Source organism: Haliotis rufescens, unplaced genomic scaffold, assembly GCF_023055435.1.
Source record: "Haliotis rufescens isolate VD_foot unplaced genomic scaffold, xgHalRufe1.0.p SCAF_16, whole genome shotgun sequence".
In the NCBI taxonomy this organism is placed as follows: Eukaryota; Metazoa; Mollusca; class Gastropoda; order Lepetellida; family Haliotidae; genus Haliotis; species Haliotis rufescens.
In genome coordinates this window covers 29678913-29704840 of record NW_025963846.1, presented here as the reverse complement: position 1 = coordinate 29704840, position 25928 = coordinate 29678913, and the positions used below count along the sequence as shown (strand labels likewise).

Sequence of the window (25928 nt, the reverse complement as noted above, 5' to 3'; positions counted from 1 at the left end):
AGCAGAAGTTAACCACAATTTCTCAGGGTACAACAATTCCTCTGCCAGAGAGGAATCTTATGCATTTGTGTAAAACATAGAACATGACAAAGAAGTATATAGAGTGAAGGATATAGAACATTGGCCAGCAGGTGTTTTCTTGTGCGTCCGTGTTGTAGTATTGCCAGGGTGAGGTTCAGATACAATTTCTGAAAAGACAAGGCAAGAGCTATTAACACGCAGAGACCGCTGCAAACATCATTACACAGAAATATTTTACAGACACCTACTGTTCTAAGATGCAGTAAGTAGTGAGTAAGTTGGGTTTAACGCCGCTTTTAACAGTATTCCAGTTATATCACGGCGTGTCAGCTTAATGTGGGAGGAAAGCCCGAAATGATGCAAGTCTCAGACGTTTACCACTTCGGTGAAACCCACAAGCACGGGTATACTGCTGACAAACCTAGAAACATAATCAGGGCGAACCGGGATTCAAACCCACAATCATAGGTTTCTGGCATGCCCAAGGGACACAATCTGCACAGCGAATTGCAGCGACTTAGACGACTTGGCCACCCGTGCCCCCTGCAGTAAGTAAGGCATATCTCAGAGAACTGTACCCCCTAGGTCTATTGGTAGAGTGAGTAGTCAGTCAGCATTATTCCAGCCACATCACTTTCACCTTAAAATAAGCAAATGTGGACCCCACAAATCAGTGGTTGACATGAGCTACAGCCCATGCTGTCAGTGACATGCAATCATCCACGTCGCCAAGCCTCACCACCGGATCCATTCTAGTGAGCAGCCCATGCTGTCAGTGACATGCAATCATCCACGTCGCCAAGCCTCACCACCGGATCCATGCTAGTGAGCAGCCCATGCTGTCAGTGACATGCAATCATCCACGTCACCAAGCCTCACCACCTGATCCACTCTAGTGAGCACCCCATGCTGTCAGTAACATGCAATCATCCCAACCACCGGATCCATTCTAGTGAGCAGCCCATGCTGTCAGTGACATGCAATCATCCCCACCACCAAGCCTCACCACCGGATCCATTCTAGTGAGCAGCCCATGCTGTCAGTGACATGCAATCATCCACACCACCAAGCCTCACCGCCGGATCCATTCTAGTGAGCAGCCCATGCTGTCAGTGACATGCAATCATCCCCACCACCAAGCCTCACCGCCTGATCCGTTCTAGTGAGCAGCCCATGCTGTCAGTGACATGCAATCATCCCCACCACCAAGCCTCACCACCGGATCCATTCTAGTGAGCAGCCCATGCTTTCAGTGACATGCAATCATCCACACCACCAAGCCTCACCACCTGATCCATTCTATTGAGCAGCCCATGCTGTCAGTGACATGCAATCATCCACACCACCAGATCCATTCTAGTGAGCAGCCCATGCTGTCAGTGACATGCAATCATTTCCACCACCAAGCCTCACCGCCTGATCCGTTCTAGTGAGTAGCCCATGCTGTCAGTGACATGCAATCATCCCCACCACCAAGCCTCACCACCGGATCCATTCTAGTGAGCAGCCCATGCTGTCAGTGACATGCAATCATCCACACCACCAAGCCTCACCACCTGATCCATTCTATTGAGCAGCCCATGCTGTCAGTGACATGCAATCATCCACACCACCAGATCCATTCTAGTGAGCAGCCCATGCTGTCAGTGACATGCAATCATTTCCACCACCAAGCCTCACCGCCTGATCCGTTCTAGTGAGTAGCCCATGCTGTCAGTGACATGCAATCATCCCCACCACCAAGCCTCACCACCGGATCCATTCTAGTGAGCAGCCCATGCTGTCAGTGACATGCAATCATCCACACCACCAAGCCTCACCACCGGATCCATTCTAGTGAGCAGCCCATGGGGATTAATGTGATAGTAAAGTTGCAGTATTGAGGCATAGCTTACCGGATATCGGAAATCTGAAGTTACAGGGGAGAAGCGATAGGATGACAGTAGCGTGGTCACCAGATGCTCCAGACATGTCTTCAGCTCGAAATCCTGGAGGAAAAGAAAAAATGTGTTTAATGTGTGATAAGTTATAAATGTACCCCTCATTGACATTATGCTACTGATACATCACAATCTGGGCATTTACTGCAAAACAAATTTTTACATAAACTTTTTTTAAAGATTTGCATAAATATGAGTGTTTACAGTGTTCTCAAGTGGTTAAACCTGTGTAGGTCTGGGTTAGAATTGGTCATCAGCAACCCATGCTTGTCGTTAGAGGCAACCACTTAATCAGACAAGTCAGGTGGTCAGACTCATCGACTTGGTTCATGCCTGTCATTGTGTACCACTTGCATCGATCAATGCTCATGATGTCAATCACTTGATTGTCTAGTGCAAACATGATTATATACAGACCACCGTCAAACTGGGGCATTAAACAACAAACAAACATAAGTGGTTAATTCTTGTACAAATGATGATACATATTGTTTGTTTGTTTGTATTTCAACGATATGATGGCGCCCTGTACATAATCAAGTCTGGACCAGTTAATCCAGTAATTGATATTATGAGCAACAATCCATGCAATCAAGGTAAGATGGCACGCTATATATAGCCAAAGTGAGTGAGTGAGTGAGTGAGTGAGTGAGTGAGTGAGTGAGTGAGTGAGTGAGTGAGTGAGTGAGTGAGTGAGTGAGTGAGTGAGTGAGTGAGTGAGTGAGTGAGTGAGTGAGTGTGAGTGAGTGAGTGAGTGAGTGAGTGAGTGAGTGAGTGAGTGAGTGAGTGAGTGAGTGAGAGGTTTTACACCACTTTTAGCAATATTCCAGCAATATCACGGCAGGGGACACCACAAATGGGCTTCACACGTTATACCTATGTCGGGAATCGAACCCAGGTCTTCGGTGTGACGAGCGAACACTTTAACCACTTGGCTACCCGACCTCGCCATATAGCCCAAGTAACCACCCAATTCATGAAGTGGCCTCTGAAGACCAGCACAGGTTGCTGGGGATCAGTTCTCACCCAGTGTCCCCATGCGGCTTACCTGAAGTAGAGCCCAGAACAGGTCCAGCAGCTTCGATATGTAAGGCTGTTCTGATAGATGTATATCACAGTCGCGGAACTTCAACAAAAACTTTAACAAATGCCCTTCTACAATGTAGGCACTTCTCTGAAACATGAAAACCATGAATCATCTTAATTACTGTTGGTGCAAAGTATAGGAAAATTTAAGCAATTCCTACAGATGTCTAACAACATATTTCACATATCACATATTGATCATTACTTGTAGCAAGTCGACCAAAACTGATCTGATAAAGGCGGCTAACAATTGTATTTATGATTAAAGTTGACTGGAAGTAACGTAAAGACAACTTAGGGCTGGTAGAAACCTAAGCTATGGGCAGATACTGAGTATGAAACATGGCCAAGGATCCCCATATCACTGTGACAAAGTTTAATAAAAACAATATCCTTACATGGCATTTAGAACATTTAGTTTCAAAAGAAGATCTAAGGATTTCAGTTGTTTATTACTGAATGAAGTAGAAGAAATCCACAAGTCAACTCTGATGTTATTTTCTCTTCAAAATCTAAAACGCCACTAAAAGATAATGTAAGCCATTGTCATGGCGACAAGCACCAACAACTCATCACCTGGGCCCCGTTCCACAAAGTGATCTTAGCGCTAAGTTGATCGTAAGCCTATGATAAAGTATGGGAGTTACGACCAACTGAGCACTAAGATCGCTGGGCCTGGAATAAAGTGGAATCCATAAGTGAACTCTGACTTTACATCAAAACAAGATCAGTATACAGGGAATCACAGACCGTGGTAATCTTACAGCAGAAATAATCATTCCCTACCAAGAGTGGCGCCAATTTTTCAAATATATGTGCCGCCACCAGCATGGCCGTACATCGCCGAGTCCGGTGTTCTGTCAGAGGAGGTAGAGCCTCCTCTCCTTTGCCCTGAATCACTTCAGCACCAATAACCTGAAAATTCAAAATAATGTTTCTTTCAAACTGAAGAGCACTGACTGGGAATGAAGAACAGTCAAATCTTGCTTATCCGGACACTTGCATTTTCTCATGCGGATGCAGAAGGGGGATGAGAGGTGGGGGGGTGGGGTGTGTGTGTGTGTGTGGGGGGGGGGGTGTCTGGATTTGAAAAAAGACCTATGTAGTCTGTTATAGACAAAACACACACACACACACACACACACACACACACACACACACACACACACACACACGTGGAGAGAGGATTTGGTTATTGGACCCCTCCCTTTTAAAAATGTTGTATCCGCCCTTAAATATTTTCCACATTTAAACAAGTTTCCGGATATCTGAATCATTTGTTAACTGATGAGAGTTACCAACCCTATGAAAATTCTACAGAGGCACAAAAAACTCTATAACATAATATTCTTGTTACCAAATGACTCCGGCAAATCACCTCAGTGTCAAATTACAATAATTGCCGAACTAACGAGCAAGACATGTAACTAATTAAAACACTGATCACTTCAAACCCGGCCCCTAGATGTTGACTGTCAGGTGATGAATTACAAAGACGAACATCGTCAAGCGTGGTCCCTGTCCATGAAGAAGAACACAATAGTATGTATTTGGCACTGGTGGTAATTGAAATTCACCATCCGGAACCAGAGTTACGGATAAAAGAAGAATTTTATGTAGTTGTTAATTCATTTCACGTCCAGAAGGCAAGGTTTCTGGGTATCAGGGTCTGTATAAGTGTGGTTCCACTGTATTCAAAACAGGAAAATTCAGTGGCTTAAAGGCAAGTTCCCTGCCTACCATGACAGTGTACACCAAGCAGGAGTTTCACACTGCTCAGGACTAAGTGCTGGCCATGGCATGACATGGATGTTTTGTTGTTGGAGGTTGGAGGTTGGTAGGTTGGTTTGTTGTTTAACGCCTCACTCAGCAATATTCCAGCTAAATGACAGCGGTCTGTAAATAATCAAGTCTGGACCAGACAACCCAGTGATTAATATCATGAGCATCTATCCATGCAATTGGGATTGATGATATGCATCAACCAAGTCAGCAAGCCTGACCACCTGATCCCGTTAGTCACCTCTTGCGACAAGCAAAGTCGCCTTTTACGGCAAGCATGGGTTGCTGAAGATCTATTCTACCCCAGATCTTCACAGGTCTTGTTGTTGGAGGAATTGGCACAATCCTGGCATGATGAGCATGTGCATTATCATCTTGAAAGATGAAACGTTGTGCCAATGGCACCATGGGTGCTGCAGTGATGTCTTCATGGTACTGATCTGTGACTCTGCCATGGACAATATGGAGTGCAGTTCGGCCAGTCTTAGTGACACCTACCGATACTGTTACAGACCCACCCCAAAAACAATCATGCTGTACAATGTTAACGTTCCTCCAATCATGAAGTCGAGAGTGAACCTCGATTCGTCAGAAAACATGACATTAGCCCCAGCTGTATTGTCCCAGTGCTGACATTCCCTACACCACTGATGCCTCTGATTGACCTGCAGGAAGTTGTGGCCATCAATATTTTAATAAAGTGTCTTTGAGCATTTGGTTCAAAGAAAACAACCGAGAGAGTGACAATGGTAAATCTGGCATATCAGCCCATGCATATGCTGTGCGAGGTCACGTGCCTCATGACTGTAACCATGCCGTGTTTGGGAGCTTGAGCTTGAAATGTTCTTGCCACATAAATCACCTTCTTTCATTGCCAGACATTGGTGTATTTTCCTGTGGTTTCACCTCAAACCAAAATATTCCCTTCTCTCTTTGCATAATATATATTTTACATATCTGTTTTATCAAGCTTGTCATCATTAATTCTATCAAAACGCGTCACTGCAACAAAAGGACATTATCAACAGCGCCAGAAGTGTGAGACACAATGTCTCTACTGATCTGCACCAGTTTGCTCACAATCTACATCAACCACATCAAACAATTAACATCATCAAAATCCTAGACATCCTGTACAGAGCCTGTCTCACCTTATCATCTTCTATCATAACAGGCAGGAGCTTCTCCAGGTAGCCAAACAGAACTTGAGCCCGAACTAGATCTGACTTGGGGGGGTCTTGCAGTGGTTGATACCCTTCCAGCGGATATCTGTTCAAGATACATTAACACACATACAAGGAGATACACATCTAGATCCGACTTGGGGGGGTCTTGCAGTGGTTGATACCCTTCCAGCGGATATCTGTTCAAGATACATTAACACACATACAAGGAGATACACAACTAGATCTGACTTGGGAGGGTCTTGCAGTGGTTGATACCCTTCCAGCGGATATCTGTTCAAGATACATTAACACACATACAAGGAGATACACAACTAGATCTGACTTGGGGGGGTCTTGCAGTGGTTGATACCCTTCCAGCGGATATCTGTTCAAGATACATTAACACACATACAAGGAGATACACAACTAGATCTGACTTGGGGGGGTCTTGCAGTGGTTGATACCCTTCCAGCGGATATCTGTTCAAGATACATTAACACACATACAAGGAGATACACATCTAGATCTGACTTGGGGGGGTCTTGCAGTGGTTGATACCCTTCCAGCGGATATCTGTTCAAGATACATTAACACACATACAAGGAGATACACAACTAGATCTGACTTGGGGGGGTCTTGCAGTGGTTGATACCCTTCCAGCGGATATCTGTTCAAGATACATTAACACACATACAAGGAGATACACAACTAGATCTGACTTGGGGGGGTCTTGCAGTGGTTGATACCCTTCCAGCGGATATCTGTTCAAGATACATTAACACACATACAAGGAGATACACAACTAGATCTGACTTGGGGGGGTCTTGCAGTGGTTGATACCCTTCCAGCGGATATCTGTTCAAGATACATTAACACACATACAAGGAGATACACAACTAGATCTGACTTGGGGGGGTCTTGCAGTGGTTGATACCCTTCCAGCGGATATCTGTTCAAGACACATTAACACACATACAAGGAGATACACAACTAGATCTGACTTGGGGGGGTCTTGCAGTGGTTGATACCCTTCCAGCGGATATCTGTTCAAGATACATTAACACACATACAAGGAGATACACAACTAGATCTGACTTGGGGGGGTCTTGCAGTGGTTGATACCCTTCCAGCGGATATCTGTTCAAGATACATTAACACACATACAAGGAGATACACAACTAGATCCGACTTGGGGGGGTCTTGCAATGGTTGATACCCTTCCAGCGGATATCTGTTCAAGATACATTAACACACATACAAGGAGATACACAACTAGATCTGACTTGGGGGGGTCTTGCAGTGGTTGATACCCTTCCAGCGGATATCTGTTCAAGATACATTAACACACATACAAGGAGATACACAACTAGATCTGACTTGGGGGGGTCTTGCAGTGGTTGATACCCTTCCAGCGGATATCTGTTCAAGACACATTAACACACATACAAGGAGATACACAACTAGATCTGACTTGGGGGGGTCTTGCAGTGGTTGATACCCTTCCAGCGGATATCTGTTCAAGATACATTAACACACATACAAGGAGATACACATCTAGATCTGACTTGGGAGGGTCTTGCAGTGGTTGATACCCTTCCAGCGGATATCTGTTCAAGATACATTAACCCACATACAAGGAGATACACAACTAGATCTGACTTGGGGGGGTCTTGCAGTGGTTGATACCCTTCCAGCGGATATCTGTTCAAGATACATTAACCCACATACAAGGAGATACACAACTAGATCTGACTTGGGGGGGTCTTGCAGTGGTTGATACCCTTCCAGCGGATATCTGTTCAAGATACATTAACCCACATACAAGGAGATACACAACTAGATCTGACTTGGGAGGGTCTTGCAGTGGTTGATACCCTTCCAGCGGATATCTGTTCAAGATACATTAACCCACATACAAGGAGATACACAACTAGATCCGACTTGGGAGGGTCTTGCAGTGGTTGATACCCTTCCAGCGGATATCTGTTCAAGATACATTAACACACATACAAGGAGATACACAACTAGATCTGACTTGGGGGGTCTTGCAGTTGTTGATACCCTTCCAGCGGATATCTGTTCAAGATACATTAACCCACATACAAGGAGATACACAACTAGATCTGACTTGGGGGGGGGGGGGGGGGTCTTGCAGTGGTTGATACCCTTCCAGCGGATATCTGTTCAAGATACATTAACCCCCATACAAGGAGATACACATCAAGGTCTAATACTGATTTCATGTTATGCAGCAATGGCATGATTTCTCTTGTGTTACCCATCTTATCATTTAAACTACTTGAAATTTCACAGCTGATAAAAAAATACATCCTGAATTGTTATGTAGTATTTAATCATGAATATTTTACCATTCTTTTATGATATATATCCATTCAACCCCGTAGCTACCCCTATCTCTATCACTAACATGGCACAGTATCCCTCTCACTGATGTGTGCATTCTGATTGGACCACTGTAGCATCGTGTCATTCAAATCCCAGTCCATATGACATCACCTTGCAACGGGCGTGATAATGGCCCGTCGACAAGCAATATGAGGGCATTATAAAGTTGAAGTGGCCCGTTCAATTCTGATAACATGCAAGCGGGTTAGTGATAATTCTATCCATTTTAGCTGTAATGGATAAATGGATGATGATCCACTGGATAATGAGGGATAGGGAACATCAAACCAGACCTTCCCCCATCTAATGGATTCTGTATCACTACCTTAGAGGTGTGGCGCCAAAATTGGCACGAAGGTTCTCCGATATTGAAAGACTAACAGCAGGGAAGTAGGCCAGGCCTGGCCCGCGACGAACTGTTGAAAAGGCCTGTCCCATGCAGTTTCCATTTCTGAAACATTGCCAGATTATTAGTACATGTTAATCCAGGCAATCATTTTTTGAAGTTATGCAAAGAAAGAATGTGGAGTGTGTATTCAAATTGTTCAATATCTAATTAAATTTTGCAACCAAATTTCTTTAAACTTTTTTTTTTATCATTTTGCTCTTGAACATCCCATGATAAACTGTCACGGTGATGAGGGTACACTACAAAGCATCTGAATACGTATGTCACAAAACGTGTCACGATACTTGTATTACTGGAATATTGCTAAAAGCGTCAAACGACACTCACTCACTCACTCACTCACTCACTCATTATTTCACATGGAAGTTACCATAAATTTTCACATATGTTAATCATATCACCGAAAAATACCAAGACACAGAAAAACAGCGTTATCACTATCCCCGGCCAAATGGCACATGAGGATGCAATTTGTTCCTCTAGTAGTGAATAACACTACTAAAAAATGAGTCCAGTATAGCTAAGGAGAGATAGGCAGTGGGGTCATTTTATGTCATCAGAAAAAAAAATTAATGTGAAATTGATAAACACAAAAGGCCCCTTCTCTGGAAAAAAGAATTTATAGCACCAATTCTCGAACTCATTCTTGAGAAGTATCTGTTAGATAAGCTTGCAAATTTTCATTCATGTAACTTCAGTAGTTTCTGAGAAAACTTGTCCCATTTTAGCAGTATGCACTAAGTTCAAAAGCATGAAACAAGCGCCATAACTCTCTAAAGAATGAATTTAAGACACCAATTTATTAACTTATCATGACCAGTTAAACAGTTTTTGATAAAATTTGTCCCAAATGGACTGAAGGAGGAAAGGACGGATGACAGAGTGACTGTCCATAAGTGAGTGAGTGAGTGAGTGAGTGAGTGAGTGAGTGAGTTGGGTTTAACACCGCTTTTAACAGTATTCCAGTTATATCGCGGCGTGTCAGCTTAATGTGGAAGGAAAGCCCGAAGTGAAGCAGGTCTAAGGCGTTTACCACTTCGGTGAAACCCACAAGCACGGGTATGGTGCTGACAAACCTAGAAACATAATCGGGGCGAACCGGGATTCGAACCCACAATCATAGGTTTCTGGCGGGCCCAAGGGACGCAAATCTGCACAGCGAATCGCAGCGCCTTAGACGACTGGGCCACCCGTGCCCCCGACTGTCCATAAAAGAGGACCTCTGTTACACACATCATGAATGCTATGTTTTCCTCGGAGTATCGTACCTGTAAAATGTCATCGTTCCTTCATCACAGTCAATGGCACAACTGATCACATCTCCAGTCAACCATGGCTGTCAAAAAGGAGAATAGTGTTAAAAATAAAATGATATTACGCAATTACAATCATGATAAGAAACGAAATCAACAACAGTGTACTGTCATTATATTTTTACACAATCTATTAAAACTTGGGAATTGTGCAATTCGTTTCATAGCCTTTACACTTTCAAATCCAAAAGAGTATGTACATGTATGCATGTGAGGATATGGAAAGTAGTATAATTTGTTTAGTTACTTCTCCATATTTCTGTGTCTTCACATTCCATTTCCTCAGTCGACTCCCATCATAAGCATAGGAGTCTTGAGTGTCGCCTACACCCTCCTGTAATTGAAACACCATCATATCATCATCATCACCATCACCAACGTCACCATCATTACCATCTTTATCAACATCACCATCAACGTCACCATCATTATCAACATCACCATCAACGGCACCATCATTACCATCTTCATCAACATCACCATCAACGTCACCATCTTTATCAACACCATCATCATCATTATCAACATCATCATCAATACCATCAGCAGCTTTCATAACGTCCAGACTACAGTAAAATCCTGTTAATCCATACAACAGCATTAATCCAGATCATAGGTTCATCGTGATCACTGCAAGTGTGGCTCTGCACTTACAGGTATCCCTGTATCATCTTCATCTATCAATGTTCATCTGGACATCAATTTCAACATCAGTATCCAGAGTGATTAAGTTGGGATTAACATCACTGTCAACAATATTTCACATCAGCATGTCAAGGGACTAAAAGCCAGAAGTCTTGCAGGTGTTAGACATGTAGCACCTTGAGTGCAGAGTTGACCAACGAAGAATAACAAGATGAGTAACAGACTGAATATCGGCTCCATGGACCCTCAAGTCTGTATGACGACATTACCTCTTGTGAAAACTTGCACTGCATGGTACACCAGCCCAGCTGCATTACGCCCTTGGAGCCCAGCATCAGCTCATACACCCACTTCCCTGAAGACAGACAGACAGTCCACAGTGCAGGTCATAGTCCACACGACTGAGTTTATTGGATTTGTTTGTTGTTTGGTTTGTTTGTTGTTTAACGCCGCACTCAGCAGTATTCCAGCTATATGATGGCAGTCTGTAAATAATCGAATCTGGACCAGACAATCCAGTGATTAATATCATGCGCATCGATCCACGCATTTGGGACCGATGACATGCATCTACCAAGTCATCGAGCCTGACCACCCGATCCCGTTAGTCGCCTTTTACAACAAGCATAGTCGCCTTTCACGGCAAGCATGGGTTGCTGAAGACCTATAGAGTGTATTGGAACCACTTTCGTATAGCAATTTATAGCAATAATTATTCCTGAGTGGCGATACGTACCACAATATATCGCATTCGCTCCTTCAGCGGTAGAAACAAGCAGATTTAATCCACTAGTCCTTGTAATGATAACATATAGCAAAACCCTTAAAAATCGCAAATTTCTACTCATCCTATTAGCAAGGACTATAGGACTAGTGCCAATTTCGAACACTGTCTTTCATCTATAATTTGTCATAAACCTGTTTCCCTGCACGTTTCTGACATCTTCGTAACTGGCCACCATTTTGTTAGATGTCACAATGTATGCATCATAGACACATTATAAAAAGGAAACTGGTCACAAATAGTTTTGCTTCTTCAATCACAGGAATCAATTGCTAATTTCTGTATATCATAATTCAGGTATATCATAAAAACATATATATCTTTGTTCAAGGCATTGTATTTCCTATAATCCCCATCAGCTTGTACTTACATCACACAAGTGAGTTGATAAAATACTAGATTAGGATCCCACGAGTTGTGTACCATGCATTATCAGCTCGCGACAGAGCTTGGTGCACTTGCAACAGAGAACGTATTCCTCGTGCATCAAGCAAGGGCGAATAACACAGTATAAATACAGACAGTAAGAGTTCTGGTTTATTTTTCAAATATTTACCACAAGAAAAGGTTTTGTCAAAATATAAAAGTAGAGATGTGTTTTGTAGGGGACATTCCGATCTTCTACAATTGATTGATTGTTTGTTTGCTGTTTAACGCCGCACTCAGCAATATTCCAGATATATGACAGCGGTCTGTAAATAATCGAGTCTGGATCAGACCAACAAGGGACTGACATAATGAGATTCAATCCACGCAATTGGGATCGATGACATACATCAACCAAGTCAGCGAGGCTGACAACCCGATTCCGTTGGTAGCCTCTTACGACAAGCATAGTCGCCTTTAACGGCAAGCATGGGTTGCTGAAGACCTGTTCTACCCCGGATCTTCACGTGTCCCCTCTTCTAGTTCTACAAGCAAGCATGTATACATTACCTTTGTAAACACAGGTGTTGGCCCTCATACTGCTGAAGTTACTCAGACTGGAGACCTGAAGCCCAAACACAGACTGTTACCATGGTTACCTTTACATCAGCGGCATTTCTAGCCAACATCATACCTACAGATGCCTTATTGTAACTTGCATTACAAAGTAGGTATATACGGTGAAACTTTCATCTTGTTGTCTCGATATCTCATCTAAAATGTAACTTCGTCATCCAAGGGAAAAACAATGATCGTCATTATGGTCTAACATTGACTCAACCACTATTTGATGGTCTCCTGGGTGGTAAACAAGGTTTCACCATGTTTCAGGAAACAAGGCTTAACCATATTTCTGTAAACAAGGTTTCATCATGTTTCAGTAAACAAGGTTTCACCATGTTTCAGTACACAAGGTTTCACCATGTTTCAGTACACAAGGTTTCACCATGTTTCAGTAAACAAGGTTTCACCATGTTTCAGTACACAAGGTTTCACCATGCTTCTGTAAACAAGGCTAAATTGTTGCTGTTAAAAAAATGTCAGATAACGTGACTGACACAAATTTCCTAAATTTCCATAACAACATGTACTAGCAACTACATAGCATGTCTATTATCATTGTGCAATGAATGTTAATTTCTGTCAACAATGTTAAGAACTTCAACATTATTCTAATTAAACCAACATATTGAATGTCACCAATCATGCTAAAACATTTAGGCTTAAAAAATAATAGTCTTGATTCTCAGGCACTGCCCGCATCATCATAAAGTTCGCCGCATGTTTCGTTTTAATTTCCATTTTTAAAAAAATATAAAAAATCCTTAAATATTCCAACTCTAACAGTAATCAATTACAGTATTCTAGTATTTAACTCATCAAGGTAGGGAGGCCCTTTCCCCGGTTGATTGTACACAACTGTTTATTTAGTTAGGAGTTTGAACAACCAAAAAACAAAACAAAAACACCGCCCGCCGCCCATACTTTATTTTCAAAAACCATTGCATGAGAACCAATTCTTTTATTTAGTTAAGCCCTAGATAATGCCTATTTGTAAAATCCAACATCCTTCCTACCCCAAGCCTGTCTGGCTCCACGATGAGTGTCCCGACATTGGAGTAAATATCAAAGAAGACCTCCTTACTTCCGATTCGACCTGAGTTTTCATCTGGGGATGACTCTGAAACAACACTTCCTTGATTAGAGCGAGAGAGAGAGCGAGAGAGAGAGCGAGAGAGAGAGAGAGAGAGAGAGAGAGAGAGAGAGAGAGAGTGAGCGAGAGAGAGAGAGAGAGAGAGAGAGAGAGAGAGAGAGAGAGAGAGAGAGAGAGGTTTTACGCCACTTTTAGCAATATTGTCTGGAATCAAACCCGGTCTTCGGCGTGACGAGCAAACACTTTAACCACTGACCTTCTTCCTGTGTATATAGGGGGGGGACAGGTGGCCCAGTCGTCTAAGGCGCCGCGTTTCGCTGTGCACAGTTGCGTCCCTTGGGCACGCCAGAAACGTATGATTGTGGGTTCGAATCTCAGTTTGCGCCGATTATGTTTCTAGGTTTGTCAGCACCATACCCGTGCTCATGGGTTTCACCGAAGTGGTAAATGTCTGAGGCCTGCATCACTTCGGGCTTTCCTCCCACATTAAGCTGACACGCCGTGATATGACTGGAATACTGTTAAAAGCGGCATTAAGCCCAACTCACTCACTCCTGAGTATATAGACTAGATAACCCTGCTACAGACAGACCTTCTTCCCGTGCTCCAGCACAAGCTCCCTGCAAGTTGACAGCGTCACTGAGAGACAGGTCGATGTAGCTTTGCAGGTTGTGTAGGTCCATGGCTTTCCTGCAAAATAAATAATTACCATTTCCCGAGAACAATTACTTGGAAGTCCTAACCAAGGACCAGCTATGTTTCTGGTTACACTGACTGATAGTCAATAAAACTGTCCTGAGGTTTTTTCCAAATTTGATAACAGCACATAAAACTGTCCTACCAAAAGTTGGTAAAATAATGAATGTGTCCGAATGACATTTGTCCTAGGCAAAACCACCACATAATATATTTCAAATGAAAGAAAAAATATACCTTTGTATTAGAGACTGTATCTAGATATGTATCTACATTATACTAAAACAACTAACAACAAACAAAATATATACATTAAACATCTTCAGGACATAATAAATAAAATATAAATAAAACTTATGAATTTGGTGTCTTAATCATGTTAATAGAGTTCATAAAGTGATTCACAGGGCAGAGGGCAATATCAATGGGCTTCCCACATCTCTTTTATGACCCAATCAGGTTTTAAACATAACCGACCACCTCCGTGGTCTAATGGTAGGGTCCGCCCAGAGAGCAGAAGGTCCGGGGTTCGATCCCGCGCCATACCAAAAGACGTTAAAAGATGGTACTTGTTGTTACCCTGTCTGGCGCTCAGCATTAAGGGGCTAAAACAAGGACTGGTCGGCTCGGAGTCAGCATACTGTGTCTGAGTGGGGTATTCATGTTAAACTGTGGCATGGTATCTCAGTGAGCTAGCACTAAAAATCGGCATCAGTCCAGACTAGTACAAGCCACCACACAAACACATACACGTACATGCACGTCGCTATTTAAGTGCAATAATCTTGGACGCGACGTTAAACCCAATTTCAGCTCACCTCACATTTAAATATAACCAGCATCATAAGTAAAGGCTTTAACCACGGAGCTACCCAAAACATGGGAGTAGGTTAGTGAGGGTCATGTCCTAATAACCTTAGTCAGCAATGAGTCCATCCTTTAAATTACCACATGGTAGGGCTGGGGCAAGTACAAATATACTACCTGGGTACCCAACCCATTATTACCCGACCCTGCACGAGTACCCACTGGGGTACAAAATGTCTGACTAGGAATTGTTTTGCCGGACCCCTGGCAAAAATTATTTTGAAATACGAATAATACAATCTGATCATGCATTCACTGACTTCAGCTTTATCTGTACTGGAACATATGAAAGTCAGAAAGAATGCATGTCTAGTGAGAAAGAAATGCCAACACTAACGACTTGTAGTGTAACTATGGAGTTTTATTGTTATTGTCATTAAACAATATATCACGTGATTAACCACGTGTCCTACTCACAACCCACCCAACCTGACTGACTACCTGAGTTACAAATCTCAGCCCTACTACATGGCAAGCAAGTAGGTATTCTGTCCTTAAATGCTTTAATTGGGAGACTTGTTTCACGAACAACCACCTCACATACTTACTCAACACCAGCAGCCCCTGCTTCAGACGACTTTTCTTGATCAGAAAACACATGACGCAGCAAACTGTGTGTGTAGGGATCTAGCAAAATAAAGAAATGATGGCCAAAACTCATTTTGGGGGCAGAAAATTCATCGATAGAAAAATAATTAAGCACAAAGTGTCCTACATGTGAAGGCCTTGGGGAAGATAGTGATAACATACACATCGAGAAAATTTGAGATAATTATATTTTGTGAGTTGCCAGATACTGAAGTATCCTCCAAATGTTTATTGTCTCCCCTACCTCTCATAGTTATTGCTGTAGTGTTCACATGTCAGCACGAGTATATCACAGTGTGATATGTATTTTAGTGGTATGCTTTGTGCAACAAGGCATGGGAGTTATGCCCCTTCGGTCATGGAAGCAAGGGAATAAAATTCAGCATCGTCCACGCTCCTATGTCTTCTATCGTTTATCATCCAGTGTGACACAGCCCATCGGCTGCTTAAACATTACAATTGCATTGCATCATCGATATATTTATGACACACAACAGTCCCTTGAAACCATTTCTGAAAGAAGGTGCCAATCCACAAAAACATGGCCGCTCATATGTTCACAGATGAAGACGTTTTGTGGGAACTATCTTCACAAAGTGATGATGATGACCCGACATGCCAAGATTTTCAAGGACAATCAGAAGTTGACACTTGTGACGATTTCAGTTTCACAAAATATCATCATTCAAAGCTTTTGAGACTCTTTGTGGTTTGTCATGTTATTTCCCAAACAGATATTTTCACTTGTTTCAGAGTTAGAAATTGGCACTAGTCCTATAGTCCTTATCAAACTTCCCAATAGTTCAGGTATCATAAGGACTAGTTGAAATTTGCCATTTTTAAGTGTGTTGCTATATGCTATCATTATAAGAACTAGTGGGCTAAAAATGTTAGTTTCTACTGCTGGGTTGTGATATCCCTGTCACTATTACTGACAGATTAGGTCATGAAAGGTCATCTTTCAAACTTTTAATATCACAACTCATTTTGATGATTAAATAGGTGAAGCAATACTTTTCCATCTCTATGTTCTTATTCAAGTGTTTACTTTTTATAGATTCAACTGTTACATCTACCAGAAGAATTATTAGTGAAAGTACTGACATTTGTGACATTACAGGAATAACTGCCAATCACATTTCTTGTCTACCTTTTGTATTTACAGACCTGAATGGTGCATTGATAAACCTCAATGACGCAGGTATCTCGTCCGTCACCCTGTTGAATGTTATGATTTGAAATTAACTCGGACTGTTGTTATCAGTACAGACAGGTGACTTATCAAAACTTTGTCAACATTACCGATCCCACCACTACATTTCTTTATTATTGCCAGGACAAAACTGTATTTATTTTGTTGATCAATGTGAAGATACACCCTTATGCTATCAGTGAGTGAGTGAGTTGGGTTTTAACGCCGCTTTTAACATTATTCCGGTTATATCACGGCGTGTCAGCTTAATGTGGGAGGAAAGCCCAAAGTGATGCAGGTCTAAGAAGTTTACCACTTCGGTGAAACCCACAAGCACGGGTATGGTGCTGACAAACCTAGAAACATAATTGGGGTGAACCGGGATTCGAACCCACAATCATAGGTTTCTGGCGTGCCCAAGGGACACAACTCTGCACAGCGAATCGCGGCGCCTTCGACGACTGGGCCACCCATGCTCCCCCTTATGCTATCAAAAAAGCATCAAACCTACAGTGGGTGTAGCACAGGCCACACTAGCAGAGATTTCTGGGATATAATCCGGGTATCCAGTGGAAAAAAAACAGTAACAAATGGTATGATTAATGATTGCAATTAGTATAGCTTTTAAAACAACCAGTCCCCATATATTGTCAAAGAAAAGAGCCCTTTTATATCTTATCCTCCACAAGTTCAAAGGCACATCAGCCTACTGTTTGAACGTGTTTGTTTTGTATGTTTTGTTATGAATGTGTATCTGTGTACATTCTAGGGCTTGGACGAGTCCACATTTACTACCCCGGTACCAACCCCCTATTACCCGACCCTACCCGGGTACCCACTATAGGTCTCAAGAGATACAAAATGTCTGATTGGGAATTTTGTTTTACCATAGCCCTGGCAAAACGTATTTAGATACATGTATTAAATAATCTGGTCATGCATACACTGAAGTTGACTTAAGTTATACCTTTATTCATCCATATGAAAAGTCAGAAGGAATGGCTGGCTGGGTGCAAGAAATGCAAACATAAGTGACTTGTAGTGTAACCATTGAGTTCTAGATAATTTTTGTCATTAAACAATATATCACGTGACTAACCATGGGTCCGGGTAGTCCTGAGGGTACCCGGGTCCTACTCAGTACAAACCCGACCTGGATACCCGAGTTACCCGTCCCAGCCCTAGTACATTCATGGAGTAAGAGTAATATCAGTTGTAAATGATAAATATTGCTACTTTGAAAACCAGGAAAGCGTCAAACTGCATTTACCATGTTTACTACTCATGCCTAAACGATCTTGTCGATCAACATTTTATTTCAAATAAAATACACATCGAAAAAAAACATCGATTCCCAATTATTATTTTTACCCGTTTCTCATTAACCTTTAATATGTTATTGACCCAGTGTTAGAAATTGGCACTAGTCCTGTAGTCCTTACCAAAATGCCTAATAGTTAAGGTATCATAAGGACTAGTAGAAATTTGCCATTTTTAAGGGGTTTGCTATATGTCATCATTAAAAGGACCTGTGGGTTAAAACTGTTAGTTTCTACCGCTGTTGACCTTGTTACTATTTGATTCCTATTACCCATATGACTACAGGCTCTCCTACCACGACATGGCATGCTTCAAACATGTCAAGTAGATTATTTGGAACTAATGGATTGCACGCCGTTTGCAAAAACAAAACAAAAACAAGTTTTAGATTGGCAAGAAAATATCCATTGATCATGCCACTGAAAATGTTGAACAACTTTACACATACCTTGATCTGAAGACTCTCGGGATCTTACGACGTGACCCAACCCTCTGCTCTTTTTGCTGTCAGCCATGACGAAGAGTTATATTGTGATTAGAATAATATTCCTGTCATGACAGGGAGGCGTCTGCTCAAATTATCGGAGGAGAAATTCCTTGTTTTCAACCGGAAGTCACCATTTTCAAAGGTACGAAGTGAATAGAATCGAGCTAAAAGTCTACCATAAGACCTATCGTCATCATAAATATTGTTTTTGATATCCCAACCTGAGATTTCAAGGACAATTGGTGTATATCTTTTCTACACATAACATAATATTTTGATTATTAAGTCCGTATTAGGTAATCATTGAATATCATTACGCCTATCAGCCCATGTTTGCCAAAAGGCAACATCGTATCATTTACGAAGGAAGAAAAACTATTTTAGGGACAATTCAATGTTCTTATTTATATAACCACCAACGAGTATTGATATATATCACTGGATTAATGTGAGTCTCTTCAATATATTGAACTATCTCCCCTAGGTGCGTTTATCCTTCCGCTCAAGACAAAATGTACTACAGTATGAACAACTGTTGTTAAATATAGTAGAAAGCATCAGCTGAACGGAGATGTTTTGTATACGTTCTACCCGAATAAAGAGCGATTACTGACTCTAAATAGCAGGTTTATTTTACTCTGTGTCACAATACTAACACAATAAAAAATTCGCCAGTGTATAATAACGCATATCTAATTTCTTAGTACCAAAAAAATGCAATCGACTTAAAAAACAACATTTCCAATTATTCCTAACTTCCACATCAAGTTGTCATTATCATAAAGATATAGATAATATGATGAAAATAATATGAATCATTGTACTGTGGTGGTCCTATTTAGAGATACTAAATGTAGATAGATCGAGATCGCGGTATATAGAAGCCTTTCTGGAAGAGCAACTTCAAAACAATAACGAATAATTTATAAACGAGAAAAATAAAAAATATCCCTTTTAAAACCTGAGTAGTATTGATGTGATGCTTGATGGTACATCGGTAGCCGAGGAATATCAGCGCACGAAGGACAATAACAAGTACTTACTTACTTAGTTTGGGTTTTAAAGTGCGCTTTCAGACATATACGACATTTATGTCTCGCACGGCCCCGCCAGGTCATTGAATGATGTGGTCGAGAGTGAGTAAGTGAGTGAGTTGGGTTTAACGCCGCTTTTAACGTTATTCCAGTTATATCGCGGCGTGTCAGTTTAATGTGGGAGGAAAGCCCGAAGTGATGCAGGTTTACCACTTGGGTGAAACCCACGAGCACAGGTATGGTGCAGACAAACCTAGAAACATAATCGGGGCGAACCAGGATTCGAACCCACAATCAAAGGTTAGAGGACTGGGCCGGACACTACCCCCGATGTGGTCGAGGAGGGCATTGTCCGAAAGGTCATGCAGCTTGGAGGGGCTTTATGGTCGCTTAATTAATTTTGAATTAAATTTGGATTTTGAAATATGCCATGCTAATCAGATGGGGGATCTAAAAGAGTTTGTGAAGTTGTGTTGTTGTTTTTAGATTTATGATTTATGTTTCATTGGTAGCTTGTTTGTTGTGGATTTGTTTTTGTTTTTGTTTTTTGGGGGGGAGGGTTTGTTGGGTTGTTTTTTTCAATTGCGAGTAGGCCTGTTTTGATTATATAAATGCCTAGTGTTTTATAGGTTTGCAAGTTGTAACATGTGGGAAACGGCAGTACTTTGTAGCAACCGAACACTGTTACACATCTGTTGATGCTAATAAGGAAAATGTGGTTGTCTTTTACCTCGCCAAACATTATTAATGTTTCCTATTTGCTCCTTGGCTTCACTGGTATGTTCGCTTCTCTTGACACTGATTTGTAAGTATTATGTATTAGCTTCGTCTAGCACAAGCTAGTGACATGGACCCTGCCTGCATGGTATAGAGAGTGCCCGTGTTTACATCAATTAATGAATTATATTATTTACACATGAACTCATCATGATCTCAAAGTTGAGTGATGCACAAATGTTTGACCACTTCTGAACGAGCTATATCAGCAGGACTTGAAGCGCTCCTTAAATTTCAACCCAACAGTCACAGAGTAGGAACCGTTGCATTCTCGAGAATGCATATACTGCATGATGCATGTATGAACTGTTATCACAGTGTTCCTTGTCGCTAATACAGCGTTCCTTGTCGTTATCACAGTGTTCCTTGTCGTTATCACAGTGTCCCTTGTCGTTATCACAGTGTCCCTTGTCGTTATCACAGTGTTCCTTGTCGTTATCACAGTGTCCCTTGTCGTTATCACAGTGTCCCTTGTCGCTAATACAGCGTTCCTTGTCGTTATCATAGTGTTCCTTGTCGTTATCACAGTGTCCCTTGTCGCTAATACAGCGTTCCTTGTCGTTATCACAGTGTTCCTTGTCGTTATCACAGTGTCCCTTGTCGTTATTACAGCGTTCCTTGTCGTTATCACAGTGTTCCTTGTCGTTATCACAGTGTCCCTTGTCGCTAATACAGCGTTCCTTGTCATTATCACAGTGTTCCTTGTCGTTATCACAGTGTCCCTTGTCGCTAATACAGCGTTCCTTGTCATTATCATAGTGTTCCTTGTCGTTATCATAGTGTTCCTTGTCGTTATTACAGCGTTCCTTGTCGTTATCACAGTGTCCCTTGTCGTTATCATAGTGTTCCTTGTCGTTATCACAGTGTCCCTTGTCGTTATCATAGTGTTCCTTGTCGTTATCACAGTGTCCCTTGTCGCTAATACAGCGTTCCTTGTCATTATCATAGTGTTCCTTGTCGTTATCATAGTGTTCCTTGTCGTTATTACAGCGTTCCTTGTCATTATCACAGTGTCCCTTGTCGTTATCATAGTGTTCCTTGTCGTTATCACAGTGTTCCTTGTCGTTATCATAGTGTTCCTTGTCGTTATCACAGTGTCCCTTGTCGTTATCACAGTGTCCCTTGTCGCTAATACAGCGTTCCTTGTCATTATCACAGTGTTCCTTGTCGTTATCACAGTGTCCCTTGTCGCTAATACAGCGTTCCTTGTCATTATCATAGTGTTCCTTGTCGTTATCATAGTGTTCCTTGTCGTTATTACAGCGTTCCTTGTCGTTATCACAGTGTCCCTTGTCGTTATCATAGTGTTCCTTGTCGTTATCACAGTGTCCCTTGTCGTTATCATAGTGTTCCTTGTCGTTATCACAGTGTCCCTTGTCGCTAATACAGTGTTCCTTGTCGTTATCACAGTGTCCCTTGTCGCTAATACAGCGTTCCTTGTCATTATCATAGTGTTCCTTGTCGTTATCACAGTGTCCCTTGTCGCTAATACAGCGTTCCTTGTCGTTATCACAGTGTCCCTTGTCGTTATCACAGTGTCCCTTGTCACTAATACAGCGTTCCTTGTCGTTATCATAGTGTTCCTTGTCGTTATCACAGTGTCCCTTGTCGTTATCACAGTGTTCCTTGTCGCTAATACAGCGTTCCTTGTCGTTATCATAGTGTTCCTTGTCGTTATCACAGTGTTCCTTGTCGTTATCACAGTGTTCCTTGTCGTTATCACAGTGTCCCTTGTCGCTAATACAGCGTTCCTTGTCGTTATCATAGTGTTCCTTGTCGTTATCACAGTGTCCCTTGTCGCTAATACAGCGTTCCTTGTCGTTATCATAGTGTTCCTTGTCGTTATCACAGTGTCCCTTGTCGCTAATACAGCGTTCCTTGTCGTTATCATAGTGTTCCTTGTCGTTATCACAGTGTCCCTTGTCACTAATACAGCGTTCCTTGTCGTTATCACAGTGTTCCTTGTCGTTATTACAGTGTCCCTTGTCGCTAATACAGCGTTCCTTGTCGTTATCACAGTGTTCCTTGTCGTTATTACAGTGTCCCTTGTCGTTATTACAGTGTTCCTTGTCGTTATTACAGTGTTCCTTGTCGTTATCAGACCCGTGGAAAAATCCGGGTTTGAAAAGGTCTTCAGCAACCCAAGCTTGCCATAAAGGTCGACTATGCTTGTCGTTAGAGGCGACTAACGGGATGGTGTGGTTGATGCATGTCATCGATCCCAATTGTGTGGATCGATGCTCATGATGTCGGTCACTGGATTTCCTGGTCCAGACTCGATTATTTACGACCCGCCGTCATAAAGCTGGAATATTGCAGATTGCGGCGTCAAACAACAAACGTTATTACAATGTCACTTAATAATAAAATTGTCGTTACCAGTGTCCCTTGTCGTTACCACAGCGTCACTTGTCGTTATAAATGTCCCTTGTCCTTATCAGAATTTACTGTCGTTATAACAGTGTTTATTGTCGTTATCACTGTGCCCCCTTGTTATCATATTGTTCCTTGTCGTTATCACAGTGTTCCTTGTCGTTATAACATTGTCCCTTGTCGTTATCAATGGGTCCCTTGTCGTTATAACAGTGTTCCTTGTTGTAATCACAGTGTTCCTTGTCGTTATCACAGTGTTACTTGTCGTTATAACAGTGTCCCTTGTCGTTATCACAGTGTCCCTTGTCATTATAACAGTGCCCCTTGTCTTTATGGCATTGTCCCTCGTCGTTATAACAGTGCCCCTTGTCTTTATCGCATTGTCCCTCGTCGTTATAACAGTGCCCCTTGTCTTTATCGCATTGTCCCTCTTCGTTATAACAGTGTCCCTTGTCTTTATCGCATTGTCCCTTGTCGTTATAACAGTGCCCCTTGTCTTTATCGCATTGTCCCTCGTCGTTATAACAGTGTCCCTTGTCTTTATCGCATTGTCCCTCGTCGTTATAACAGTGTCCCTTGTCGTTATCACAGTGCCCCTTGTCTTTATCGCATTGTCCCTCGTCGTTATCACATTTTCCTTGTCGTTATCACATTGTTCCTTGTCGTTATCAGTGCCTCTTGTCGTTACCATAGTGTTCCGTGTCGTTATCACATTATTCCTCGTCGTTATCACATTGTTCCTTGTCGTTATCAGTGCCTTTTATTGTTACCATAGTGTTCCTTGTCGTTATCACATTGTTCCTTGTCGTTATCACAGTGTTCATTGTCGTTAGCAGTGTTGCTTGTGGTTATCACAGTGTTCATTGTGGTTATCACAGTGCCCCTTGTTATCGCAGTGTTCATCATTGTCGTTAGCAGTGTTCCTTGTGGTTATCATGGTATGTCTTGTTACCAAAATGCCCCTTGTCGTTATCAAATTGTCCTTTGTCGTTACCAGTGTTCACTGTCGTTATCACAGTGTCCCTTGCCATTTTCAAGAGTAAGGGAGTTGAATATATACCAATTTTGCAAAATTGAACATACATAAGAATGTGTGCTCATATCAGAAATTTAACCCATGTGAGTGAGTGAGTTGGGTTTAACGCCACTTTTGACAGTATTCCAGTTACATCACAGTGTGTCAGCTTGATGTGGGAGGAAAACCCGATGTCATGCAGGTCTTAGACGTTTACCACATTGGTTAAACCCACGAACACGGGTGTGACGCTGACAAACCTTGAAACAATGTGTCGCAACTGACCTACAGAGAGCCCTGGCTGTCACATGTACATCCATGGTTTATAGGCGCACACAGACAATCATCCATGTGTCACTGGGAGCCCGTCTAGTGAACGCTCGTCAGAGGGTGGTGGGGACCTTTCTTATTGTGTTTTAGAAAAGTGCAAACTGTTCGTAAAAATACTTTTATACAATCTAGAAGGTTTTCTTAAATAAAATAGTCAGCAGGTCATTGACCTGTGGTCAGCAGATATTCCAAAGTTCCGCACCCATTGCCAAGCTCGCTACAAGGCAGCATTATATAACTATAGACAAACAACTCACGTGCCTACCAGCATAAGGAATTAAGTTACATCACAAACATTTTCACGTCCTTCAAAAAATCTACAATCAGGTCTAAATTGAACTGATGTGGATGGACTGTGGCTGGAACTGGCTGGAACTGGCTGGGACTGGCTGTAAACTGGCTGGAACTGGCTGTAAACAGGCCCGAGCTATGTGGTAGAAAAGGTAGCAGTATTAGCATACTTGATATACGATCTACGGTTATCACGAAACACCGGTTTTCTCAGTTTTTTCATTTTCATTTCTGTACCGATATTGAAACAGGGCCGGTGTCGGGAAACCCGCTCTGCTGCCCTTGTCGCCTGAACATGTTCAGTCACGTACAGACAGACTGTTTGTCTTTTCTTGACGTTGCGGGTTACTCCGACATGCTTGATATTTATTGTGAATGCACATCGTCATGTGATTATTGTCTTTTGTTCCTTCTTGTTTAAATCGTCTGCTAAAAAATCATCTTTTTAATCTTCTTCACACTACAAAACAAATAAAGGGTAACACATAAACACGTAAATTTTAAGCATTTTGATGGAATCGATAGTTTTCTGTGTCTAGCCTGCAAACACACAGCAGAAGAAAATAAGATTAATGCTGTTTTATACTAACGCCATACAACCTCATGTTAGATTTATGATTTGTTTTGTTTGTTTGTTGTTAAACGCCGCACTCAGCAATTTTCCAGCTATATGACGGCGGTCTGTAAATAATCGAGTCTGGACCAGACAATCCAGTGATTGACATCATGAGCATCGATCCAGGCAATTGGGATCGATGACATGCATCAACCAAGTCAGAGATCCTGACCACCCGATCCCGTTAGTCGCCTCTTACGACAAGCATTTGTTGCTGAAGACCTATTCTAACCCGGATCTCCTCGGGGCTCATGATTTTGTAATTGAATGATTTACAAAGCTGAAATTTACAATGAGATTATATGAGAGAAAATGTCAGAAAAAAATAACTATTTCAGGTCTCAATGTCAATACCCTGCATTCAGTAGTTGCTAAAAGTAAGTACTTTAAAAATTACTGAGCGCACGGGTGGTCCGTTCTTCAAAGTTGCGTCCCTTAGGCGTGCCAGAAACTAGCTGTTGTTGGGGTTCGAATCCCGGTTCTCCCTGAATATGTTTCTAGGTTGACCAGCGCCATACCCATCCTCATGGGTTTCACCAAAGTGCACTGCTCTTTGGGAAGCTTAAAACTATAGAATAATCCTAAATGACTCCCCAAAATAATGTCATATCACTATAAAAACCGATTTGACGAGAACTAAGGTATCATGTCGTTAGATATTTATCGCTTCCATGAACCTTGTCACAATCCACCAGACGCCTTGGTGAATG

General features: G+C 42.0%; 2 protein-coding genes across 3 annotated transcripts in view; both read right to left on the bottom strand.

Moving 5' to 3' along the window:
* Positions 1–18939, bottom strand: part of LOC124152958 (E3 ubiquitin-protein ligase RNF123-like) — a 60464-nt gene extending 41525 nt beyond the window's left edge. For both annotated transcript variants that reach the window (XM_048397102.1, XM_048397103.1), the window contains exons 1-14: positions 18744–18939; positions 15744–15822; positions 14225–14322; positions 13556–13659; positions 12489–12543; positions 11038–11123; positions 10371–10457; positions 10079–10146; positions 8727–8852; positions 5981–6098; positions 3834–3962; positions 3010–3135; positions 1917–2009; positions 115–188 (exon numbers count right to left, since the gene is read on the bottom strand). In XM_048397102.1, coding sequence (XP_048253059.1) covers positions 115–188; positions 1917–2009; positions 3010–3135; positions 3834–3962; positions 5981–6098; positions 8727–8852; positions 10079–10146; positions 10371–10457; positions 11038–11123; positions 12489–12543; positions 13556–13659; positions 14225–14322; positions 15744–15822; positions 18744–18810 — 1310 coding nt within the window. In that variant the 5' untranslated portion in view covers positions 18811–18939. The remainder of the gene's footprint in view (positions 1–114; positions 189–1916; positions 2010–3009; positions 3136–3833; positions 3963–5980; positions 6099–8726; positions 8853–10078; positions 10147–10370; positions 10458–11037; positions 11124–12488; positions 12544–13555; positions 13660–14224; positions 14323–15743; positions 15823–18743) is intronic.
* A 1881-nt stretch (positions 18940–20820) lies between these two features.
* On the bottom strand, positions 20821–23830 carry LOC125380890 (prolow-density lipoprotein receptor-related protein 1-like). The gene is made up of 2 exons (XM_048396649.1): positions 23737–23830; positions 20821–22724 (listed from the first exon to the last, which is right to left on the bottom strand). Exons 1-2 carry the CDS (start codon positions 23828–23830, stop codon positions 20821–20823), a joined length of 1998 nt encoding a protein of 665 aa, XP_048252606.1.
* Positions 23831–25928: the final 2098 nt, after the last annotated feature.